Genomic DNA, 24,582 nt, shown 5'->3' with positions numbered 1-24,582 from the left:
TAAGATCAGAGATGAGTTTATCTCTCTCTCTCACTCAATTTCGTCCCCTTTCTTTGCTGTCTTCGCATCTCTTTGGTTCCTTCATGGGATGGCTTGTGCAGTCCCCGCATGCAGAGGCTGACAAACGGTTTAGGGATCAGTTGACTGGAAAGAATGGAAAGCAGGCTGGCAGAAAGCGAGTCAATGGCTTGGCTTAAACTGACACTAAGCAGAATAACATTGTACACCATTTTCCCCTTGCATTTAGAGAGGATTATGAATATCTGAAATGGGACACAATGTGTTTTGTTTATGATTAGGGGAGCAAAGCAATACAAAATGAATGTTTTCTGTATGAAATGCATCCCAATCAGTAACACAATAATGTTACTGACATTACTGCCGGGTTCCATCTTCCTATATTTTATGTGCTTATGAGGTGGAAACAAAGAGATGGAAGGAGAGATCACCCATTTATTACAGCATACGGCCCAAGTCATTTCCTGGAAATGAACACACACTGGGGTGTGATGTATGGGATCCCTTCTTCCATGTAATGGCAATCTAAGTGTCTTTTATGATTTCATTCAAAATCCCTCGTCCTTGTGTGCTGCAACTAAACACATTAAGGCAAAATGACGAATGGTCCCTGCGAGTGTAAGGAAAGTGGGTGGAGGATACAATATGTATTCTCCACCCGCAGGGATGGAGGATGGGAGGGTTCCTATTAATTATAGTGAAAGGAATTTGCCCCACTGCATATTGTTCGGGTCCGCTGACTGAACACTGCCACGGTTGCATGCATGTGCAAGTGTGTGTGATGGCTCAAGTGTCCCACTGTGGCATGCTTCTGTTGTACTAAACGAAGCTGACTTTAATGGCTGTCTTAATGAAATGCCGGGCCCTAATTAAGCCCTCTCCACATTGGTGAGGACACGCTAGATTCAGCCTTCCTCTCACTCCGCGTTCCCCAAAGGCTTGTTCCATCTCTTCCTCCAGGACGCGTTGCCTTGACATCTAAAAGCTTCCTCTAATGGCTAAATTGTGTCAAGCATGTATGTTTGTCTGTGCCAACATATGCTCGAGCAACCGAGCTTTGATAACACAAAATCTACTGTCAGCTTTTTTCTTCTGGCAGAGCATAAGCACTGAACCGATACACGTTTCTGATGTTTCTGCTCATCAGGGACTTCTTAATGGAGAATATCATTGATTGGAGTTGAGTATAGCATTGTCTTTGCTATGAATGAACTTCTCAGTAAATCAGCAGGCTGAGAATTGAGTTAGGAGGTTTATGATTCGTAACATGTCTGCTTGTGACTCATGTGCTCAGCCTTTGGATAAAGGAGTGACTTTCTGTGAAGATGAGAAGGGTTGTCTAGTGAGCTGACCTTCTGAATGTTCTCTCCCAATGTGACACAGTGTGGGGACATTTCCAGAAAGTGACTCTTTGGGAAATAAAAGGTTTTGGACAGGCACACGTGATTAACAGTCCCCGTCTTGCCTAACAGTCACTCTCACCTACAGCAGGATATGACAATTCTTTGCCCGACAACCTAAATGAATGTTTTGCTGCTGTACTGGCACATCTTCGGTAAATAAAAAATAGTGTGATAAACAACCGCTGTTTCTTCTTTTTCATTTGATTTGGCAGCTATGACCTTCAGCTGTGTTGAAGTGTAAAGCAAATATTTGATAAAATCAGTCCACATATCTCGACGGCGCAGTTTCTTCTTGTCTCCCCGCTATTTCATTTGGCCGGCTTTAATCATGTTTTCTGTGCTAGCTGTCACAAGTAAATAATGAGTAGACTCAAGATGTCTTTGATTTGCGAGGCCTTAGCCGGGTCACAGCTCAATTGGCACAGACAAGAAAAAAAAATCAGCCCATTTGCCGAGGGCTCATTAGGAGCCTTGCAGCATGAAGCCAGGGTCACTGGATGATATGGAGTCGTTTTATTCAAAACCCCTTGATCCTGGAGATCACTGAAATATGCTTCACCATGATGGCGAGAGAGAGGGGAACATTTCTCCAGATGAGAAATTATACGCTTTGGGGTGAAGAAAAGAGAAAGACAGAGGGCTTACACAGACAGGCAGGAGTGAGAAAGAGAGGAAAGACATAATCTATACCTATGTGATTTCAAAGCCTGTAGATGAAAAGTTGCATCATGTCAGGCCTGAATTTGATGCATGCTGCCCACAGATGAGGCAGCTAGCAGATATACTGTGGGTAAGAAGGCTATTCTATCAACATTTCCAGAGGGATATCAACATCAGTGTTTGACAGTGTCCCATAGAGATGAAAAATGCAAATAAATCATTTCTTTCTCCCAGTGCCAACTGTGAAAATGAATACAAACAGCCATTAGCAAAGCAGAAGCACAGTTTCTGTCCTTGTTGAGCAGGGATAACATTTGAAAACCTTACATCTACCCTTTCTGTTCAAACACATGTTTTCAGCTCTATTTTTTTTAAATGGTGGATTGAACCATACCACTCATTAGATTATGGTTATTCTCAAAAAAATATTAGCTTCGAGCTACATTTGCTGCAATGGTTCCCTGTCTGGGCTCCCTACACTAATATGATTTACATGGGCTCTCAGCTCATATCACTCCTGAAGGGTTGTTTCTGTCCACCCTGGTACCAAAGCAAACATCCTCAAAATCTGTGCCTGCGGGGTTCTGTGTATTTGCATGCTTACATAAAAACATGGCTTATAGGATTAAACTGATCAATGAATGGATCTAGAACGAGCTTATCGCTGGACACATGGTAACATCCGGTGCATCATTACACATAGCACATGGTTCCATTGGCTGTGCATGAAATCACGTCGTAGCTGCCCTGAACGCTCGTATTTTCTTACATTATGTCTGTTTCCACTTTTATTTGGAGTTGCTTATATTAGCCACATTAGCATATGCCTTGAAAGTCAAGAGGATGGATTCTCATGGGCACAAATGTTTGCCAGCGTTATTTTCAACCAAAGAGGAACTCAGTTAAAGTTGACTTCTATAAATAATGCTCTTTTTAAGAATCATAGAAATTGTCATCCCTAAGTAATCACCCTCTCTGCTCAGAGCTGTTCTCAGCGGCCTCAGTCCCCATTATTCTGGCACATCCCATCCCTCTCGTCCCTCTTCCTGTCTATTCTCTGCAGAATGACTTCATTACCTCAGACATGCATGCAGGGGTACCAGCAATAATTATTCATAAAAATATGCACCTTCCAGTTAATGGTGAGGTATTATGCATACTGCTCTATCCTGGCGATGTATTTGAAGGTGTTTTTAACACATGGCAACACCGGAACACAGGTTAAGACCTGCCACCTATTATTCATATTCAGCACTATTTCAGCCAAGGTTAAATGTGGGTATTACAGTACAAAGTGGTGATAATGGTGTCACTACAAGGGATATATGTTAATGCACATTGCTCATTTCAGTCAGAATCCCCACTTATATACAGCACTCAAGAATTTTCATATCAGGCAAACGCTCAGCCTTTGGTTGAGAAGGTCTTTTTGTTATTTACCCTGGCTTTGGCAGAAGCAATTTGCTTTTAAGTACCAACCTGTCCAGTACTTGAAGCTAAGTATTTATGGTTTAATGTGAGCAACCATTACCTTTTAGGTCGGAATATCAAGGTTTTAGTTTTGAATTCTTCTGAAAGTAAGATATGATACCAAATATGGCGGCATTGTCTGCAGTTTATCAGGGGTCTGTCCTTTACTTTAAGAACAGTTATGACACTTGCTGTCAACCCCTACAGAATACTTTTTTTCTTTTCAGTTGTCTGTGCGCTGCACATGGCAGCAGTTAGAGAAAGCTAAGAAAAGGTCACACTATAGATAGAGAGACACAAAAGAGGAAAACTGAGACACTGAGAGCCAGAGGAAGCAGAGGACAGAAGCTTCAGGTTGTGACATGTTAATTGCCCATCTGCAGCCAGGTGCAAGAAAGAGTTGTCATCCTGTATGGGCTAAAACTACCTGGTAGCTCCACTCTTCTTCATTCACACCTGAAGGGTAGCACTGACAAACACTCGGCTACACAAACACACAAACACTGCCTGCAGCAGCATAACAGAACCTGATGGCTTATCATCTGAAAGGGCATCACGTCACATCGGCAGTCCAGCTCAATCCAGCTGATGACAGCAAACTTGCTAACTGAGATGTACTTGCAGGCTCACCTTGACATATGTAGCCCCTCTTCAGACATCAAGAAAGTAAACGGGCACTTTTCAGGTATATGTGTTTAGAGTTGAGGGCCTACAATTTCTGAACCCCTTCCCACGTAGTGCAGATTGCCTCAAAGTACCAGGGTGGAAATACCTGTGCTTAATGTTGTAGATTTTTTAAGCCTTGAGATTGGCTGTGAGCTCATATTTCTAATGATTGCACTTTAAGAGCTGAGGCCTTTGGGCTGTGTAAGAAATGCAAGGCAACAAAAGAGAAGGCATACTGTGAGGACTACCTTACTAAAGGTCAGACTGTCAGTGCGGGGCAGCCACTCTAATCTCCCTTGACCTGACCTTCAATAGTGCAACATTATCTCCATTAGTGTCTACAATGGGGCGCTCCGTTTCTTTATGCAGGGACTGGGACGTTTAAATTTATATGCCTGTATGTTTGTGTGTTTCCCTGAGAGTGCTCACATGCTTGTGTGTTACTGAGTGAGAGCCTTGCAGAGTTGCATCTGGCGTACAGCCCAGCAGTGGGACAAAGGCTTTGACAATGGCAGCCAAAGGGAACAGACAAGGTTAACTCCATGAGTGCTGGAGTCACAAAGGCAGTTCAATGACCAGGCAGGAAAACAAGCACGGAAAAGCCTGTGAGTGTGCTGTAAAAGCTGCAGAGGACCATGACCGCTTCTTCCTGAGAGGGGCTTTAATTGGTTTAGAACCTGTGTCATCACCACTTGGAGTGGTTTAAGATATGCTTCTACAACCCAGGAGCAATGCACACTGAGTGGAGAGCTGGTGATGATCTACTCAGGATTATGAACAGGTTTAAAAGTGAGATGGTTTGATATAATGAGGTAGAATCTGGTCTCTGGAGAAAACTCCACAGAGGGTGAAACACTTTTTTATCACTGCTTTTAATGCAGTGCATTCTCCCTGTAACGCTCTGTGTTCCAAATGAACTCTCATAAGGCAGAGCAGTCAAGGGTTTATCAGCTCAAGAAGCCATACTGTACATTCAGTCTTTTATTGCTCAATTTGGTTTTCTTCCTTTCAAGCGCTTACACGAGTTAGAGGCATTGTCAGTCACCTGGCTCCCCCCTGTGAAGTTAAAGGGACACAAACTGTGAAAGGAACTAGTCCGTCACACGCTTTATTCACAGCTTGTTGAGTCAGTTGGAGTCGGTTAACAAACCCCTAAAGGTTTCGCAAATAGAAGCCAAATAATGTCGGAACTCAACTCTTCAGCTCGGCTTTGTTGGCAAAGACTTGGTGATGAAAGCGACCTATTTCAAATCCCTGTCAGGGTCATTAGTCAAATACCCACTCAGCTGAGTTAATAGTGTGGAAGATACAAAGTTCAAATCAGAAGGGACACCTTGATGTTTTTTTTAATAAAGTATTTCTCAGGGTATCATTCACAAAAGGATTGCATGGCTTTTGAGCTTGATAAACCTTTGCAGATGAGCCAAAAAGACATTGTCTTATTCACAAAGCATGAACAAAGGGTTAATGCTCCACAGACTATGCCGCAGAGCAAAGATAGCTCTATCCCCCAGTATTGTTGCATACATTTAAATGAGCCATTATGCATTCATTTGGAGCGAAATATGCCCCTTTCTATGCAAATAAGTCTCACTGTAAATAACACCTAATTCACTAGCAGTGGCACTACAGCCTTGCACAGTTACAATTAAACTTTTACTGTCTGCTGAGAGCTACTGATGCATTTAGTTGTCATGCTCAAACTCTTCTGTGATCAAGACAACAATTCCACCTCTGCATGATGTAGAAACAATATATCTGTACATAAGGTCTGTTAATACTACTTCTAGAATAATCAGAGGTTAAATCAGTCTGGGCCTCTGTGTGACTCAACACTGCATGTACAAGCTTTGCCATAACGCTTCATTTCCATCTGAATGAACTGCTTTTGCGTGTTTGCATCAAGGAGTAAGCTGCAACTGTAAAATTTGTGTCTCATCAACCATGAATGACTCCACAATAAAACCTAAAGGACTGTCCCTCTCCATTCAGCTCATCACATAGGCTATGTGGATAGAATTCATCTCAGTCACAATAAAACTCAAAACTGGAGCAAACAGCACAGAGCTGCAGAACTTGGTAGGCTTTTTTGCACTTATATATCATTAGCGCAATATGCTTTGTGAATAAGACCTTGAGACAAAGCAGAGAGCGAGGGCAAATGATGCACAGTTTGGGTGCAATTAGCGGCAGCATTCTTAGTGATTTCCCCCCTCAGAGGATTTCACCTTGACCTGTACATGAAATTTGGCAAGCGCAAAGCTGGGATCAAATTAAATAAATTGAAAAGGGTAAAAGATAGAGACAATGTTGGGTGGGTGTTTGGAGGTAGCAATGGGAGGAGTGTGGGGGTTCAAAGCTCTTCCCCTATCTGGAGCTGAATTATGGCTCCAGGCAATGCTGTCGGCAAAAGAAAGTTCAAGAGGTGTGGAAAAAAAAGGGAGAGGAGTGTTGGGGAAAAAAAAGGCTTTCTTAAGGCTTTCACAGTCTGGTAACCAAGATGCTGAGTTGGATGTGGCGAAGAGCCCCGGGGGAGGCCATGGGCACTGAGAGACAGTAACCTGAGATGAGAGGTACCTGAGCCTCAGCATCAAACCACTCCTGTGATCCACTGAAGACTACGGTTCCTGCTTTGCGCCCGATGATTCCCCAACAATGGCTGGTCAGGTTGTCCTGAAAGTCGCCAGTGAAGTGAAGCTGGGTGACTTACATTGAATTCTGTTATGAGGGTTCTTTTGTCATGAAAAAATGTCCTCACTCTTTGCTTGATGGATTCAGACTGTCCCTTTTTGTTCGACAAAGATTTAAAGCTTATGTTGAAGTCGGACCATTTAATGAAATATGTTTGACTACGGCAAAAGGTCTTTTGAAAAAAAGAAAAAAGCCTTCACTTGAGTGGAGCATATTTATTTCCATTTTAGCAAAGTGGTTTGATAAACAGTGCTTTAAAAAAGTGCATCTGTTTAGAATATTATGTGATTCTGAAGAGAAGATGAAGAAAGTAAGAGGGGGCATTTTCAATTAGATTTTAGGCTTTTTGCCCACATGAGTCTCTGGCAAACCTTTTTTCTACCATTACCCTCCCATTTATATTACTGCCTTAAGTCCCCTAAATCCAACGTCGGCTGCATCTCGCGCAGCTGTGCACTTTTATGGCATTTGCTAATGTACTGTAAATGACATAAAATACGACAAGCTTAGTTTTCTGCCAGCTCCAGCATTTATATCATTTTTACACCATTTCGGATTCCCATTTATTTATCTGAAGGCAGGTGTGATTTTATGTCCTCTCCATGGCTGTAAAGTGCTACTTTGAAATGCAAATGAAGCTTTGATTGAGAGATTTTCATGGAAAGGATGCTGCGTGAGAGGGGACAGCGGGAAAGCGAGTCCAAGGGGAGATGTTTTGTGGGTCCCGTTTGGGGCTTGATGATGTATTGCTGAAGAACTACATAGACTTATAGAGGACGCCCTAGGACACAGCTCCTAACTCAAGTGCCATTCCTGATGTACAGACTATGGAGAAAATCATTCAGTCTCTGGTATTCTGACTGTAAACCACACCTCTCGTGAAAGCTGAATTCCCAATCCAGACACCAAGACTTTTCCACGCTTTCTCGTCACTTAAAAGGCAAACTGCCTACAGCTTTCCGGAAGTAATGTTTTTGTTCATTTAAAGGCAGATTTCAAAGAATCCAAATGAAATTACAGGATAGAGTGTCTGCTTATTGCCATATATGCACTTAAAGGTAGAGTGTATACTTGAAAGGTAATGGCTTTCTGCAGTCAAGTATTACAGCGGCTCCCTCACTGAAAAGGATCTCTTTACTCTTGTCTTGACAGAGTCCTCTTAGTGAAGGTGTGGCGTAATGTAGTTCTGACTGGGGCCTCTTATCTAGTGTCAGTGGTATCCTGCACACCTTGATAAAGCCTCCTTTTCCTTGTCTTGTAACAACATTCCACTCGGTCTGACAGGTACTGTAGCTAGCAGGAGTCTGCTTCTCATCTCTCTTTGTACACACACTTACTCACTCACACACACAAAGGCTTTCTCCACTTTTCCAAAAAAAGCCTTTCCCACTAATGCAGCAGATAGCGCTTGCAGCGATGGACGTTTGATGCATTTGGTGGAGTCCAACGTGTGTTACGCTCGTCCTCATCACCTGCGTTTGTGTGTGGAGCTGCCGACACCCCACCAACTGTTTACAAAACAGTAAGATGAAATACTTTCTCACAGAACAAAGAAGGATGTCTTTGAAGCCTAGAAGTGATTTAAAAGTACAGACAGACCCAGAATCAAACCTTAGATTGGACACTTTCTACAGAGCTGTTCAAGGAGACATGAAGGGATTACACACAAGATCCAACACAAATGTCCTTCCTTGTAAAAAAACACAAAGATAGGTAGCCTTCTCTCTTGTTGGTAACCATCTCAGTTGCCTGTCTTGTGTGTTGTGGTTGCTTTTTCACACACAGCTTATTGTTTGATTTCTCCTTTAATTTAGCAGCATGCATACCAAATGCACAGGAGCTTTGAGGGAGTGTGTTTTGAGTCTGAATAAGCGTACTTGCACGTTGAAGACTGAATACCACTTAAAGCTGGGGTTGGTAATCAGATTTAGATACACTTTTTGTAATACTGGTTAAAATGATCTTTATGTCCTGATGGCAATCATTACATGATGTGTTCCTAAAATAGAGTGAAAAAAAGCTGCTATCTACAGCCGGAGCAAACCTGGGAAAACACCAACCAATCACCGATTTTTGGCTCCCCAAATTTTAAACCAATCAAATCCCGTCCAGCCGTTCTGCCCTCCTCCTGCGCGTACATTTCCCCGGCGTGCACTCCTCCGAGTCCCCGTCTCCTGCCTCTACTTCCCCTGACTCTACTGACTGCCCCTCTCGCTCATCCTCGGGCCTGTCCCCTCTGACCTGATGAGGTGCTTTGCTCAGGACTGTAGTCCGGATCAGAGTCTAAAAAGCTCTCACCAACAAGCAGAATATTTAATGACGTTCAGTAAGTCCTACAGAAAATATAGATTTATTGTAGCGTCCGTCCGGACGCTGTAGTGATGACGAGCCGTGATCACGCCAACCAACAAAGCAACAATCAATGTTTGAATGAATGAAAAACTTCTCCTCTCCTCACTCCCACTAGCACACTCTACACCTCTCCTGATGCCTTCACTGACCGTCAACACTGTAGGAATTAAGAACATCTACACTGAACACGTTTAACAAACAGTAGAGCTGTTACAGTATTACATGTATTATAACTTTTCTCCTGATATCGTGTCACTGGTACAACTGGATAATGCTAGCATGATAGTTGTGAGTACTAAAAGCAGCCATATTTGTTGGTGTTTTTAACTTTCACTATGATAATGTTTTGGTGAGGACCGGTTTTGAATCAGTCATGATCATATGGTCGAGAATCAGCGGCGCTCGTGCATGTGAGCGGGGGGGGGGGGGGGCGACGTTTTGGAGGAGCTCCGAGGGAGGAGGGGAGGGGTTAGACGGAGTCATGAGGAAAAGCTACATTCAAATTCATGCTGGTTTTCCGAGACTACCAACCCTAGCTTTAAGAGATGTTGTTACTTCTTTTCCTGTCTGGAGATAAAGGTAGGCATCCCTGAACTCCACATTTACCCTGTTTAAAGCTGCATCTGCAAATTGGAATAAAATGAGAGACAAAACAACCTGAGACTTTGATTGACACTAACATGACTCTCACATAAATACAAATAGAAACAGGAGGGGAAAAAGTAAGCATATGGAATTGTACTTACAGTCCACTTGATAAAGAAGAAGGCAGTGATTGTTATTGCAACATTTATGGTAAAGGCTGAATGCCTGCGTTGCCTGTAATGGCCAAGGCTGAGTCGCTGACGCTGTGATTTAACCTGGCACTTTGGCGGTGGCGGGCGGCTCCTCCAAATCAAGGCTAAGTGGCGGATTCATCAGTACCCTGTCGAGATAAAACACTCGGCCGGTGGCGACACGGAGATGAGGCCCTGATTGGGACAAATACATCTCCCTCTGGTGTCAGCTCTCATTCACCGGTCTGAGCGCAGGCTGAAAGAAAGACAAATGTTTTGATTAGGGGTCTCTTTCAATGTCACAGCAGCCAGTGAAGAAGAATGAGATGCGGCTGTTTCTAAAGGAAGCAAATAGTTGAAGGAGATGAGAGGAAAATGGATGTCTCCACTGTCTGGAGGATGTCAAATGGGGATTTTATGAGTCAGAGAAAGCTTAGTGAGAGCATCTTTTTTTAATGAGACCGGAAGATCATTTCGATGTCTGCTTGGTGACTGTTAAACTTCAGTATATAATAAATGAAATACTTCAGAAAAGAAACAGTGACATTGGTTATGTAAGTTATTCTTGAAGAGATGGGGGTGTTGTGGCTTTGTCTACGCTTCAGTTAGAGAGCCAGCTATAGAAAAATATACTGTTCAGAGGCATTGTCTCACTATCTTTATCAACTGCCTCACTTGTTATGGTCACACAACTTGATTGTAAGGGAAGGCAAACACGTCGATTTAATATACCCCGCTGCAGATTATTATGAGATTATTAATCAGTGGTAGTTGGTGATTGTAAATTCATTCCAACTAAAGCTGTGTGAGCATTTAAAGCTGTGCAGATAGTGAGGGAGTTGTTCTAGGAGTCCATTCTTTTCCATTAAACCACATATTTCTCTCTGATGTCAGCACAAAATATTTTAAATCGAGCCATCTCTGAAAGGAGAACTGTTTTAGCATGATCTTCCACGTATTTCTGGCTAATTGTTTGTTCTTTTTTTACTCTAAACATGCAAGTCAGTCACAGCAAACTCGCTGAGCCTTTCTTTCTCCCACATCTCACAAACCAATCCTGCACCTTTGTTCATCCTTCCTGCGACGACGCAGACTTAACGCAGTTTCTCATGTAGCTGAATATTTCCTCATAAAGAGCAAAATGTCGATGCCTTGTGTTCCACGTCTTGTTTTGAATAGAGTGTGGGAACAAAATATCACATAGCCAAGCAAAGGAAACCTTGACAGAGAAGACATGCGTTTCAGTGGGAAGCTGGAAACAGCAAACCACTCAAAGTGCCGTCACTGCGAAAAACCTCATCTTGGACAAAGTATATCTGAGAGCATGGCTTATTTATAGAGCATCTTACCCCCCAGTTCACCTTTTCGTGGGTTGTCTACTGGAATCATTTCTGTAACCAGAGCAATCTACATTGACTTCAAATATGAGAGAGGCGGCCTTCAGTATTTCCCTCAGAGACTCTTCAACAAGAAAAATAATTGTTTCCAATGCAGCCTAGATGTGATAAATACATTTACTGGTGTGCATGGTCATTGGTAAAAAAAAAACATGAGAATGTGTTTGTTTGCTATAAAAAAAATAGGAAATATTGTTAAAACCGGAACAAATGTTACTGAAACAATGGATCTGTAGTCCAAATGGAACCATCCATCCTTTATCTCTACTGTTTCTGGGGTTGCGAAGGGGGCTGGAGCCTATCCCAGCTGGCACTGGGCGAGAGGCGGGTTACATTCTGGAAAGGCCACCAGCCTATCACAGGACTAACATGTAGAGCCAAAGACCATTCACGCATACACACTCCCACCTATGGAAATTTAGAGTCACCAATTAACCTAACAAGCATGTTTTACAGGAAGAAGTCAGAGTAACCCGTACAGAACCCACGCATGCACCGAGAGAATGTACAAGTAAACCTTCTTGGTGTTAGACAACATTGCTAACCACCCTGCAGCCAAATGGAAACCATTCTGAGCAAAATTAGTCAGACCACAGATTTTTTACTCCAAAGCAAGAAGACTTGTTTGTGTCTCTTTGGGCTTCTTTAATCATTATCTGATGTGGACACCTTTCCTAAACCTTCCTGTCACACAGATACATCCCTATTGCCTCCTTTTCCCAAGGACTTTGATCTATCTCTTGATTTAATCTCACTCAAAGAGACAAAAAAAAAGCTCTAAGTCTTGAAAGTCAAGGTAGACTTTAATCTTGTCAGCCCTGCGAAATGTGAGTTATGGCTGGACAAACTGCAGCTTAATGTGGCTCTCTGTGCCTGTGACATATCATGTAATAGAAAAATGGGACTCTCCTCCAAATACATATGATATGCCCTATTGGACTAAGGCCCTCTATACCGCATCCATCAAATCAACCACCTGAGTCTGTTTCAAATGCTCATCATTCTGTAATGAGCATGATCAATCCGAATGAAAGCTCACTTTGAACACTCTTCAAGGACCCTCCCTTCACAAACATATTCCCTTTGCAAACCATCAAGTGTCTTGACATCCATACACTCAGTTAACACTCAAGTGTTTTTGTGTTGACAAATAGACAATGGCAGGGATGGCCTTCAGCTTTGAAAACAAGCATCCAAACAAATACTTCAGTGACAGAGAACACTGAAGAGGCAGGAAGCGATGGAGTGGGGAAAGTTGACAAAGAAAAGATGTAATGACGGAGTCGAGAAACAGAAGGGACCCTTCCCATTCAATCAGGCCCCATCTGAACTCCCAAACTACTTCTCTTCTCCATCTCCCTCGCTCATTTGCATCTCTTTTATGTCCCTGCTTCCCATTATGCAAAAGTGTACGCTAAAAAAGTAGTCCAGTTTGCAAAGCGACTCGCTCCATTTCCCCACACTTTTTTTAATCAATACCAGCCAGGGGAACAGGGTTATGTGGTGTTCAGTTGCATTTATGCTAACCAGAATATTTGAATGCTTCTCTTTGAACTGTAGTTACCTTGGAAACCAACTCACAGGAGTTGCTGCTTTATAAGAGTAATTACATTCAGTGGTCAGACAAGGTCTTGTTTTTTCAAGAAAAAAGCTCACATACGTACAGTCAGTAGGCAACTTTATGTGTATGCGGTGATCTCTCACATCTTGGACTTCTCAGAGGTTAACAGCACAGCAGACCTTTAATCTTTTTTATAGCACACTATCCCTTCACCCATCAAAGAGATATTAAGATATTTTCTTTTGTTTACTGCTTTGGATTATGGAGCAGGATAAGAATTCAATCCTCCGCTCACAATGCATCAATGACCTTTGGACCCGACTGAATGCGAACTGCCAGAAAAGATGCAGCCAAGAGAGATATAATCAAGCGTTTGCGGTCCCTGATACTTCAGCTTCTTATGTCCATAAAATTGCACTTCTTCCGGCCGTGTAGCTGATGATAAAGCGAGTGCCTTCAAGGCCTTCCCGCTGTTGCCATTTGTAATTTTTAGAAGTCATCATCGGAGGCGATCTGTCTTGATTATGCCTTGGCAACTGTCATGCTCCACTAATGCACAGTCTGAGAGAGGGCATAAATACAACGTCTTCCGGCAGCACTGATGTTTATCTTCTCTGCTTCATGAATTTGCATTCCCACAGACAAATTTTACTCATAATGGCAGCCATCGCAGCAAAGATAGGCTTGGCGTATTATCAGTTTGCACACAGTGTTTGTTTTACAAGTGGACAGGCAGGAAAAAAGGAGTTGAACATTCTGATGAGGAAGACAGATTGATAGTAATACATGCCTCGTCTAATGGGTCTGATAGAGCCCCATGAAATATTCATTATTAGTAACTATTGTTGTAACATTGCCAGCAGCATCTGAGGGATTACATTTCTGTATTAATGAAGTAGCCCATGTAACAAAAGCCTAGCTGCTCTGAGAAATAGGGCATCGTTCCATATCACAATTTGTATTATAACGTTGGTGAAAGCTTAGAAAATGTCCCGTTCCAGCATCTGACAGGACAGGCCTTTTAAACAGCGAGTACCAAGGGCTTCCTGGAGTATACTAAACACTTAGGTTAACTTGTGAGGCCTTGCCATCTTATGTAACTTCCACTTGATGCAGAATGACATTGGTTAAAAAAACATTGAACAATCTCCTATGCTAAGACTCAAGGTGTAAGAGTATTTTCTTTGTATCTACACTGTAACAATCATGAAGTTTCTACTCATTTATTTCAACAAGCTGGGCTTAGCTTTTATCTTCAGCCTCTTCCATACTCAGTTTGTGCCTGCTTTGTGTGCTTTCACTCTAAGAGCTGAGCTAAGAGCGCTGGAACATACAACACTCCATCCAGTACAATGTGTTTGAATGTACTGATGCATCTTTTATTAAACACCAAACAATTGCTGTAAGAAATATGCCACACTGGTTTTAATAAGGTCAAAGTGCCAGAAATGACCCTGTAATTGGCTGGTTAAACCTGTACAAGCTGTAAATCAATCAGTGCTAAACAGAATTATTGGCTGACTTGTGTAGTGACCCGTTGCTTCTAAATTTATACTGTGAATGAATTAGATTATAAACCATCGTTGACTGAAGCATGACTTTCAGACGCGACGCCTTGTAATGAGTTGGCTATTTTGCTGCCAACTTTTGGTCACACTTTGTGGTAATGTTGCCTTAACACCTCACAAATTACTCCTGCTTCCTTTTTCACATTTGTCAAATGCTTTTCTTTTTTCAATGAAACATTTTGCAGAATGAATTTATGACCGGATTATAACCTCAGGCAATACAGAAATCATGTCTCTCTGGTTTCTGTCCTCTAAATAGATAAATGAATCTCACAGCAACATGCTCCACTGACAGTGTTAAGTTTGTGCTGATACTGATAATAATTAAAGTGCACAAATCATGGGTGTTATTCCTCATTATTCCTGAAGTGAGAATGAGAGAACGCAAGCTGGGGTTTTTGGTTTAGTGGCGGAGGATATGAATGTGAGTCTCTGTCCTTAGAAGAGAAGGCGGTCTGGAGGAGCAGTAAAAAGAATGTGCACTACAAGTTTTGATCCAAGAGATGTAGACGTAGGTATACTGGATATGGTATTGTAGGCACTATGTGGTTATATTGGGAAACCGATCAGTCATATTGTTTGCTTGAAGAACGTTCCTTTGTGGATCTTTATTAAAGGTTTAAACAAATAGACCTGTAGGCTGCCCTGCAGAGTGGCTGAATTACATTTTTCATTTCACTCATGTCGGGGTGGACATTGAAATATATGACTCTGTAAGAATAACTTGATGAAGTGTCTAAAATCAGCTGGCAGCTGTCACCTATGGCAACGCTACCGATAGAAAAGTGGAGGATAAAAATAAAGCTCTCCCCCTCAGTTCCCCCTCGCTGTGTCTCTCTCTAATACCTGCACTTATATACCACTGAAAACTACCAGCAGCAGTGTCGTAGAAAAATAAACAGTGGTCATTGGGAACCAAACTACAATACATATAACTAACTCACCCAGTCCTCGTTATTCTGAAGCCCCTCCTGTGCTTCTAAATTGCTGGTATAAAATGCCCAGGCCAGAGGGGTAATAGTTTCTGATAATGATCCTGGGCTAAGCTTTGGTGCTGTGTGGCCACATGCCGCACAGACAGCATGCTGATTATTTCTCTGAAGTGGGCTGGATGTGTGTCCGTAACGGTAATTTCGAGGCCTGATTGGCAAAGAGCGATGAAATTGGGGGCAGTTAGCACTGAGGGGAAAATAGTGCTGGAGTGTGTGGAAATGCAGCAGCCGTCCAATGGTAAACAAATTATTTGAAGTGAAATGACAACATTAGGAAATGCAAAGTGCCAGTCCACATTATGAATATGGCTCTATGCTGGGTCTTTAACTACCTGCTTTTTTCCCAACATTTGAAACAACTGAGCAGACTGAACCAACAAATTCTGGCCACATCTTTCTTAATGCGGCAGAATCAATCAAAATAAGCATGAATCATTGCATTATATGATGCGTACAAACACATCCAGTAAGGATTTAGGGGTTTGCGAGGGGATTCACCACTGCCAGTTCTTATCTGAATACATCAAACGTATGTACTGTGTCAAGCAGAACTATATAAAACATGTTAGGTAAATAATCTGTGTATTTGAATGTTGGTGATTTTAGACACGCTTCCAACAGATCCCATTTTTTGTGCATTAACCTAAGCACTAGAAAGATTGCCATGTACATTCTATACAGCCAGGAGTGTCTATTAAAGAAATGTGCATTACAACCTCCTGCTGACAGATGTGGTCTTTGCGATATGTCATGTAAGGAATCCCATGTAATCCTTAAAGATGTACCCTGCAGTTGCGCTATGGTCATTATTCAAATTATGTCTTTCTCCGTATACAGATTTAGTGCCAAAATAGAAAAAAAATAGTACCCTGCTTGTTGGATTTAACACACACACTGTGGATGTTAAACATGACATCACATGTCAAAGGCTGCAGTGTAGCTTTAAGAGGAGGCAGCTGTTAGATAATGGGTGGAAAGACTCTTATGAAAGGAGCACAATGCTTGATTTAGCAAATTTACAGTGCTGAAGTAAAATATGTCTTTGTTGCTTTCTCTTCCAAGAGAATGTATAAACAAAAACTTAGTGGTTAATGTTTTGTTTTTTGAAGTTCTATTCATAGAAGAGGTTTGGCTGTTGCTGAGTGAGAAAACCCATGGGGCTGTGTTGTCTCTAGCGACAGACAAAAGGTGTGTGTTTCTGCTCTGTGCGCCCACACATTACAGAACCCAGCCCTAAAAGTCAAGGCCTGTGTTTTTCAAAGCAAATTAGAATGTCTAGACAGTTTTTTCATTTTATTTAGCTCTTTTTCTCTTCCTTTTTTTTCACCAAGCACACTAACTAAACCCCATTAAGATGCTTGACAAAGCATTATTAATATGGATCTTCCGCTCTCCAGGCACCTGAACGCAGTCACTGCCCTGCCCTCACATTACTGTCAGTGATAAAGTCTTAATTGAGGTGCTTAATTCTTAATTGGGCATGTTAGTTATGAAAATATTTGTCATGAATAAGTGAGGGGACAGGGGTTGTCTTCACTCTGTTGCGTGTCATGCCTGGCACATAATAAAGAAAGAGGCAGATTAAGGAGGGGCAAGTGTTCTGCCAATGCTGTGATGCCCAGTGAAGGATGAATTTGGCAGATGTGACAGAGATTTATTGGGTGCAGAGGGGATGGATGAATGAATGTAGCCACCTTGATGTAAGCCCCAGCCATCTCAAACACATCACCCACTTTCTGTACCGCTCTGTCCCCATGAAGACACATTTGTTGCAAGACTCAGCCAGGCTTCAAATTGAATGAGGGAGGTCACTTTTTAACTGCTTAAGTGACAAGTGCAAGCTGGCATCTTTTAAGCCTTTGATTCTTCTGTGTGTTTTAATTGCCCTTTTACCACTTGCTTCGGAATTGGTTGTTGAGAATGTGCAGAAGTAGGACCAAGGTTATAAGCACCAAACTATGTTTTCTTCAAATGCTGGTTCTCTTAAAATGAGCACTGTTGGATTTTGCTTTAACAAGGCATTTGTCCTTTCTGTTTAATTTTTCAAAGCATCATTCTAGTTTTGTTTTAATCTGCTCTCTCATATGGGTGGATCCTGTCTCTAATGACATCATCTGGGTTATTTTAGCCTTTGGCGACTCCCTACAGAGCAACCAAAAGACACTTATAAACTGTTATCACAACTTTAGAAGTTCACCCTGTGATGAGTCGCCGGATCTTGACATGCTAAAATCAGAGTCACAGCCCTCTAAGTCATGCAGCTTAGGTTCAAGTGAAGCTACAAATAATGACTCATATTTTAGTATTTCTGGGTGGACAGGGTGATTCTGTTAAGTATCGTTAATTGGTGTTTTCAGGGTAGTGTTGAGGCAGATGGATATATTTCAGCATCAGTAACAGACAAAGTGTGAAACCAAATTAGCATTTATTTGCACTGAAAAACAACGATTTAAATCTGCCACTGCTGAAAACATCAAAGTGCAAATAAAAGGATATGAGGTTGGTTTTTTTTTACAACATATTGAATGTTGACACCAAGATTATTTTAATCTCCCTGGAGAGCAACATGAAGCCCATTTCCTGAAATACAAAGTTTTTCCATGAGAACACACGGGGCATGTGGGGTCTTGAATTGAGGAGTGCGGTTGGTTGTAGCTTGCAGACACGTGTGCCACCATCACAGATATCCCTCCGATGTTAAATCAATTACATGAGCACAAGCTGCACTCTTTGATATTATCAGTCATGACTGTGCAGATACAAGATTTCCTGCAGTTAACAATGTTTTTTCCGGGACATGCCAAGAGATTTGGAGAGTGGCTGTCTATACATTAGCATGCTTCTGAGTAGAGACGAGATAAGCTCCTCATGTGGGAGCGTAGTCAAGACTGAACAGAGCTGTCGAGGCATTAAAGGGCAGTACATTTGGTTAGATGGAGACTAGATAGAGACTCACCTAGAGAGCATCACCCACAGTATTTATTCATAAAAGAAGCTGTTCAGACTCAATACAATGAAAAGCCCTTCATAGGTTTGTGTTATAGATGTTTCTCTGCAAGTGTTGGTTTGTTGGTTTGTTAATAGATATGTGGACACGCAGGATGAATAGGATTGTATATTTTGTTTGTTTATCAGGTGTAGGCTTGTCAGTTTACATAGGAGAGAGAGAGAGAGAGAGAGAGAGAGAGAGAGAGAGAGAGAGAGAGAAGGCGCATGGATCAATAGCAAACTTCTGCTTACATCTTTAACAAGTTATCCATCTCGTGGAACTTAGGCTGAAAAATGACTTGTGGGGATTCTAATGGCATTTTCAGACTCAATTAAAATCAGTAGCTTGTATGACAACAATCTTTTCTCTGATGTGGCTGGAAATTCTTCAGCAAAGCTAATCAATTTCCTTGTCTGCAACGGGATAAATAATTTCCCTTGAATATAAAATGATGCAGACAAAGAATTGCAGTAGATGACAGCAATTTGGTGCAAAGATGCTGTAAGATAAAAACATGCTTCCACGTTCTTTGTTGCCTTTGCTTTGCTTATTATTGTAATTATCCACATGCGATTCATCTGTCGTTTCTGCATATGATTAAGGACTTGTGAAAAAATGTGTATGTGAGCCAAAATCAGCACAAAAGGAGTGCAAGCAAGCTATGTGCCTGTTTTTGTGCCACTGCAGATCTCCAGAGAAAAAAGAAGGTATAATATGTGGTTGAAGAAAGAGGAAGACATTCTTATCCAAGCTAGTGAACTTTTAAAGTTTGAAAAATAAGAACCAGCTGTGAACAAAACTGTCGCAGTAAAGTGTGAGAGAGGAGGTGACACTTCTAAACCTTTGCTGCAATCCGTGCTCTGCTGTCTGTATGAATGCACGTCACTGTGTATAGGTGTGTGGGTGTGCAGGCTTTAGTTGATAGGCAGTCTGCCAGTGTTTCTAACTACACATCAGTACCACTCTGTACCCTCCACTCTGATCCACAACACTAACCCTCCTCTCCGCTGCCACTGTGCCCCTCCCCATTAACACACCCTCTGCCTCTAATGGAGTTCACTGCACACCACTTCCCGCCTGAACATGCAGGAGAGGAGTGCAGCTAATAGCAGTTGCACAGTTGGGATACATGGGTGTGAGCTGGAGTTAATGTATGCCACTAGAGCAGTGTTGGCAGACGAGATCGTGTTATCTGCTGTGGTGTGTTCGAGCCCAGCCCATCTGTACGGTGACATCCTTCATAAATGAACCAAGCTGAGCTGGGACGGCTGTCTCTTAGGCCGTGCTTCAGTCCTGGTGTTGCACTGACACCTATGATGCATGTACAGTATCTTGTCTCTCTATCATGAATAGTAAAAGAATGTGCCACGTTTGTATATCACCCTTTAGGGTTATTTCAACACAAGCTTGACAGGGAGTTTGAGTGAAATTGGTGGAAATGGGCATATGGTGCACTTCCTTTCATTTTCCCTTCATTCAGCACTTGAAACATTGAAAGCAGGTGTTTTTCAAATCAGATCTTCTCACTTCTCCAATCCAGATTTTTGTATTCCAATGTTTTTTTTGGATAATAGTTCAATAATGGAAAAAGATGAAATGGGCTAGAGCATAATTTTTCTCTCTTTTTCTCCCAAAGGAGCTGAGGCCATGTTTTCCCAGCAGCCACAGGACCTGGTGGTTGTTGCAGGCCAGCCTGTGACGCTACCATGCACTATACCTGGATACCATGGCGTTGTCCTGTGGATCAAAGACGGCCTGGCGCTGGGAGTGGGCAGAGACCTCTCTGGTAAGTAAACAGCTTTTATCCCCTTGAGCTTGTCACTCTGCATTCCTTCATCACCCTCAGATGCCCCTATTTATTAAACTCTCTCATTAAACTCTCTCATATAACTGTCATATTCAAATGACAGCTTTCTGTCATCTAAAGCCTCTCAATGTACACATCCTAACCTCTCTGTAAAATACATCACTCTACGGACGGATGAAAGACGTGTCTTAAGGTTGTGTGTCAGAAGAGAAGTGTTACATTACACGTGGTACATCAAATATTTATAAGCCAAACACTCAACACAATCAAAAATTAATTTATGTTTCTGTGTTAAATGCAGTTTTCTTTTACTTTGTGTTTGGCAGGGAAGCACAGAAATCTGAACAGAATGTGAAATCAATAGTTGCACTGGTCTTTCTCTGGTGCTTCAGGCTGCTAAATGGCTTTTTGAAGAGTAGCTGGCATCCTCTAATTACACTGCACCTCATGTATAATTGCCTTAATTGTTTAATTTGGAGAAAAAGTGGCTACTGCACTGCCATTTAGTAGCCTGTTGTTCAACCAATCAAGGCTTTATGTATATTCATGACCTTGATGAATTTCAAGGAAACACATCACTCCTCTAAATAAACATTTACAACCTTTTGAAGCACTGAGCTGCTGAATGAGAAAATCCATAAAAGCCTCCATAAAAGTAGTACGCCTGCGTCATTTACTGAAATGATCATTAAATTCTTCCAAAGCTAGGATCCATTTGAATCTGTGCAAAGCACTCAATACACAGCAGGAGACATTACCCAATAAGGGCACAGCCTCTATTTTGAAGCTTTCTAACTGGCCTCACATGCCGGCCTCTGTGCGTCACGAGGCAAATCGAAATAATTGCAATTCTAGACACGGTGACAAAATATTCAATGGCAGCCATTTTGAAAACACAAAGGTCCCCTTTGGAAAAGATGATTAAATATGTATTTCACTTGAGATTGGGGGTCTCTTACCCCCTGACCTTTAGCGAAGGCTCCAAGAGGCCTTCCCTGTCGCCGATGTGGTCTGTAATTAAACCTCAGCGGCTGCCAGAGCTCCAGTAAAGCCATGCTGCTCCCTCCTCAGGTTCTTATCAGGCCCAGGGGAGGATGAAGAGGTTGCAGTAAACAATGGTCCTGCAGCTTCTGGGTCTGTTCTGGAGGAAGATGAGGCAGACAAGGAGGGTACTTATGATTGCTAGAGATGGAATTAGGGAGAGAGAGAGAGAGAGAGAGAGAGAGAGAGAGAGAGAGAGAGAGAGAGAGAGAGAGAGAGAGAGAGAGAGAGAGAGAGAGAGAGAGAGAGAGATTCAGGGTCAGAAAGGAGCAGAGATGTAGACTTTGTTTTATCCTCTTTTTATTGATTTAACAAGACAGGACAATCAAGATGTAATCTCATTTCAAAAAACAGCCAAAGAATGAGAAAAGAATGGAACAGAGTAAACAGAAGGGTCACAACACTCATGGGACCATACAGTAGAGTAACCTTTAACAACCCATCCGTTAAATGGTCATTGACATTGCACTAATCGAGCCTTCCCTAACGGCTATTCTCTTCTTCTACATTTTCTGAATAGTCAGACCTATAACGTAGAGCTGGAGTGTGTTTTCTCTCATAAACCGTTTAAAAATGCACAGGGCCTCTTTGGGGAGGAATAGCTGCACGCCTGGAGAAGATCGGTAGAATCAACAGTATGGTACGGGGAGGGGCTGAGTGCCTTCTTTTGAGAGAGATGACACTTTTTCAGAATAAAGCGCTGCACAGCTGTCCTTTTTATCACCCCTGCCTACATAAACAGGCAATACATGTGGCAGTAAAAGAGTGATGGTACATCCACTGCAAGATGTACACAATGAAAGGAAAGTGGCAGCTGTATACATAAAAAGTGCGACGAATCAAATGTTGCACGGAGCATTTCAATAATATAGGTCTGCTTGGCTATTCATAGAAAGAAGCTGCGTCGGCAACGTTGGGCTCCGCCTGGGACCTGTTTCCATTCACAGGAGCAGTGATTAAACCGAGAGAACTCTTTCACCATTCAGCGTGAGAAATCACAGCACAAAAGCCAATGATTCCTATCTGTCTCTGAATTTCCTATTCATTCCCTTTTGTGTCATGCTTTTCCACTCTAATTAAAGAAAAGTAAAGTAGCCCTACAAGCGCTTGAAACATACCAATCAATGCCATGAATATGCATGACAGGGAATATATCTTCTATGCATGATGATAATTACGACAGACAAAGCTGTTATAAGTGAGTTCTTCCATATGCACACAGTTAAGATGGAGGAAGAAGTGTTTGTATACATCATGACGGGCACTTAGGATGGAGGAAGATGAGCTCTTGAGAAGAGATGAGACGGAGGGCAACAGTTGGTAGACCGTCAACAGCAAACATGTGGCACTTGCCTCTCAGGAGAGCATATTGAACATAGGTCACCTGTTCCCAGCTGCAGCTAACTTGTTTCTATCCCCTCGTGGTTACCCTATGTGAAACATGTGTTAGGTAAGTGCCATAAATCACCTGGCCATGCCTTGAGTGTCTGTATACTTATATGCACACACACATGCACATATACCATTGATCCAGCTCCAAGACAAATCCATTTCCTCTTGATGGATTCATTACTCCTTAATGGGTCTATTTTACATTGTTTGCTTTGGGTAACACATTGTGTCTTTGAATCCGCTGAGACCTAAGATCAATGGTCCTTTATAGGTACACATCACATGTGCAGAGGTGATCTGTCTTCATGTTTGGCTATTATTATGGTAGACATATTGACAAAATGTATGATCAAGGTGCTCATGAGGTGGCAAAAACAAATCACCCTTTGCTTCCGTTGTTTGAATATCAGATTATACAACTCTCGTCATTTACTGTCCACCACAAATGCAAATGACTTCTGGATCCAGCACACAGACAAATCTGGAAGAGAGCCATATCCTCACACAGCAAAATTATTCTTAGTTCGCCGGGAGGCACAGATGAGGTAATTGGCCAGATCATCTGTTTGTGTAACAAACATTTACATACAGCTTCTACCTTGCTACAATTAAGATGAGCAAAAAAAAGCTGCGTTTTCAGAACGTTCTATCTCAGTGTTTGGCAGGAGAGGCAGTATTCTAGGTGGACTGGAGTCAACCCAAGGTCACATCATTCTGGATGTGCAATGATCATTACCCTTGTGATCCACAATGGCATTATTGCTTTGAATCTCATCAATGAACATAAAATTGAAGCGAAATGGCTCTCTGGGTGACCTTGCATTCGTAATTGTGTGTCCTTCATTTTAGGCATCATACAGAGCATGAAAAGGTAGAAAGCCCCTTTCAGTCAATGGTTATTAATGTAATTAATGGAAGCTTTTAGTTGAAACAAGGTCTCTGTTGCATGTACAACCTTTTATACTGGATTATCTTCACTATAGTAGGCTATATGTGATTTAAAAAGAAGAGACATGTCTTACTTGGATGGCTAGTTCCCCCAAGAAACATCTGCTGGCTTCAGCTTCCTTTTTTTCTGTCAGCTTCCCTCTTATTTTGACTTACAATGCTTATCTCCTACCAGCTGTAATGTTTATGTTTGGGCGTTCTTTTGTCCAATGCGTCCTCCCACTGTATAGACCCTTAGGATTAAAGGCTACACGTAGGAGGATGGCTTAATCGGCTGTAACTCACCCCACCAGCATAAAATGAGGCCCACTTCATGCTCTATTAAAGGCAACTGGATTCAATGAAGCAACAGTCAGTAATTGGACTTAGAGCATATGATGGGTTTTTTCTAAACCAGACAGATTCAAGGACGTAAAAGCTGTTATAAGGCTGCCCAGTCTGTTATGTTCCTTTTGGGCGCTAAAACATATAACCAGGCTGTAAAAGCTTTTAAGTGAAAGAACGTTGTGTTTTGGGAGCTCTGAAGTGAACATGAGTCATTGGCTTCCTGTTACTGAGAAATCAATATTTTACTCCCCAACATTTGTTGGCAGCAACCCAACAGTTTGACAGTACTGTACCGGTGGACTTTTTGGAAAGGAAATGACAAGTGTGCAAGTGTGAGGAGTGAAGTTTTCTTTCACAGAGCACAAGCTGAGAGTGAGGCTTTATTAAAAGTCCGGCCTTCTTCTGCTGCAGAGTACTCTGATTCTATCCACTCGTTTCATCGCTGATCAATGACTCACACTGGAGGAAAATGCAATTCTTAGCTGAAAATTCATAACGCTTTTTGGAGTGCATTTGTTTCATGA

General features: G+C 42.0%; 1 protein-coding gene across 13 annotated transcripts in view; it reads left to right on the top strand.

The window, feature by feature from the left end:
• Positions 1-24,582, top strand: part of kirrel3b (kirre like nephrin family adhesion molecule 3b) — a 195,460-nt gene that overhangs the window by 107,844 nt on the left and 63,034 nt on the right. For all 13 annotated transcript variants that reach the window (XM_034701382.1, XM_034701378.1, XM_034701375.1 and 10 more), the window contains one exon: positions 20,180-20,329. In XM_034701382.1, the coding sequence (XP_034557273.1) occupies positions 20,180-20,329 (150 nt within the window). The remainder of the gene's footprint in view (positions 1-20,179; positions 20,330-24,582) is intronic.

The sequence above is a fragment of the Notolabrus celidotus genome, chromosome 14, assembly GCF_009762535.1.
Source record: "Notolabrus celidotus isolate fNotCel1 chromosome 14, fNotCel1.pri, whole genome shotgun sequence".
Lineage (NCBI taxonomy): Eukaryota > Metazoa > Chordata > Actinopteri > Labriformes > Labridae > Notolabrus > Notolabrus celidotus.
This window is presented reverse-complemented; position numbering and strand designations above follow the sequence as displayed.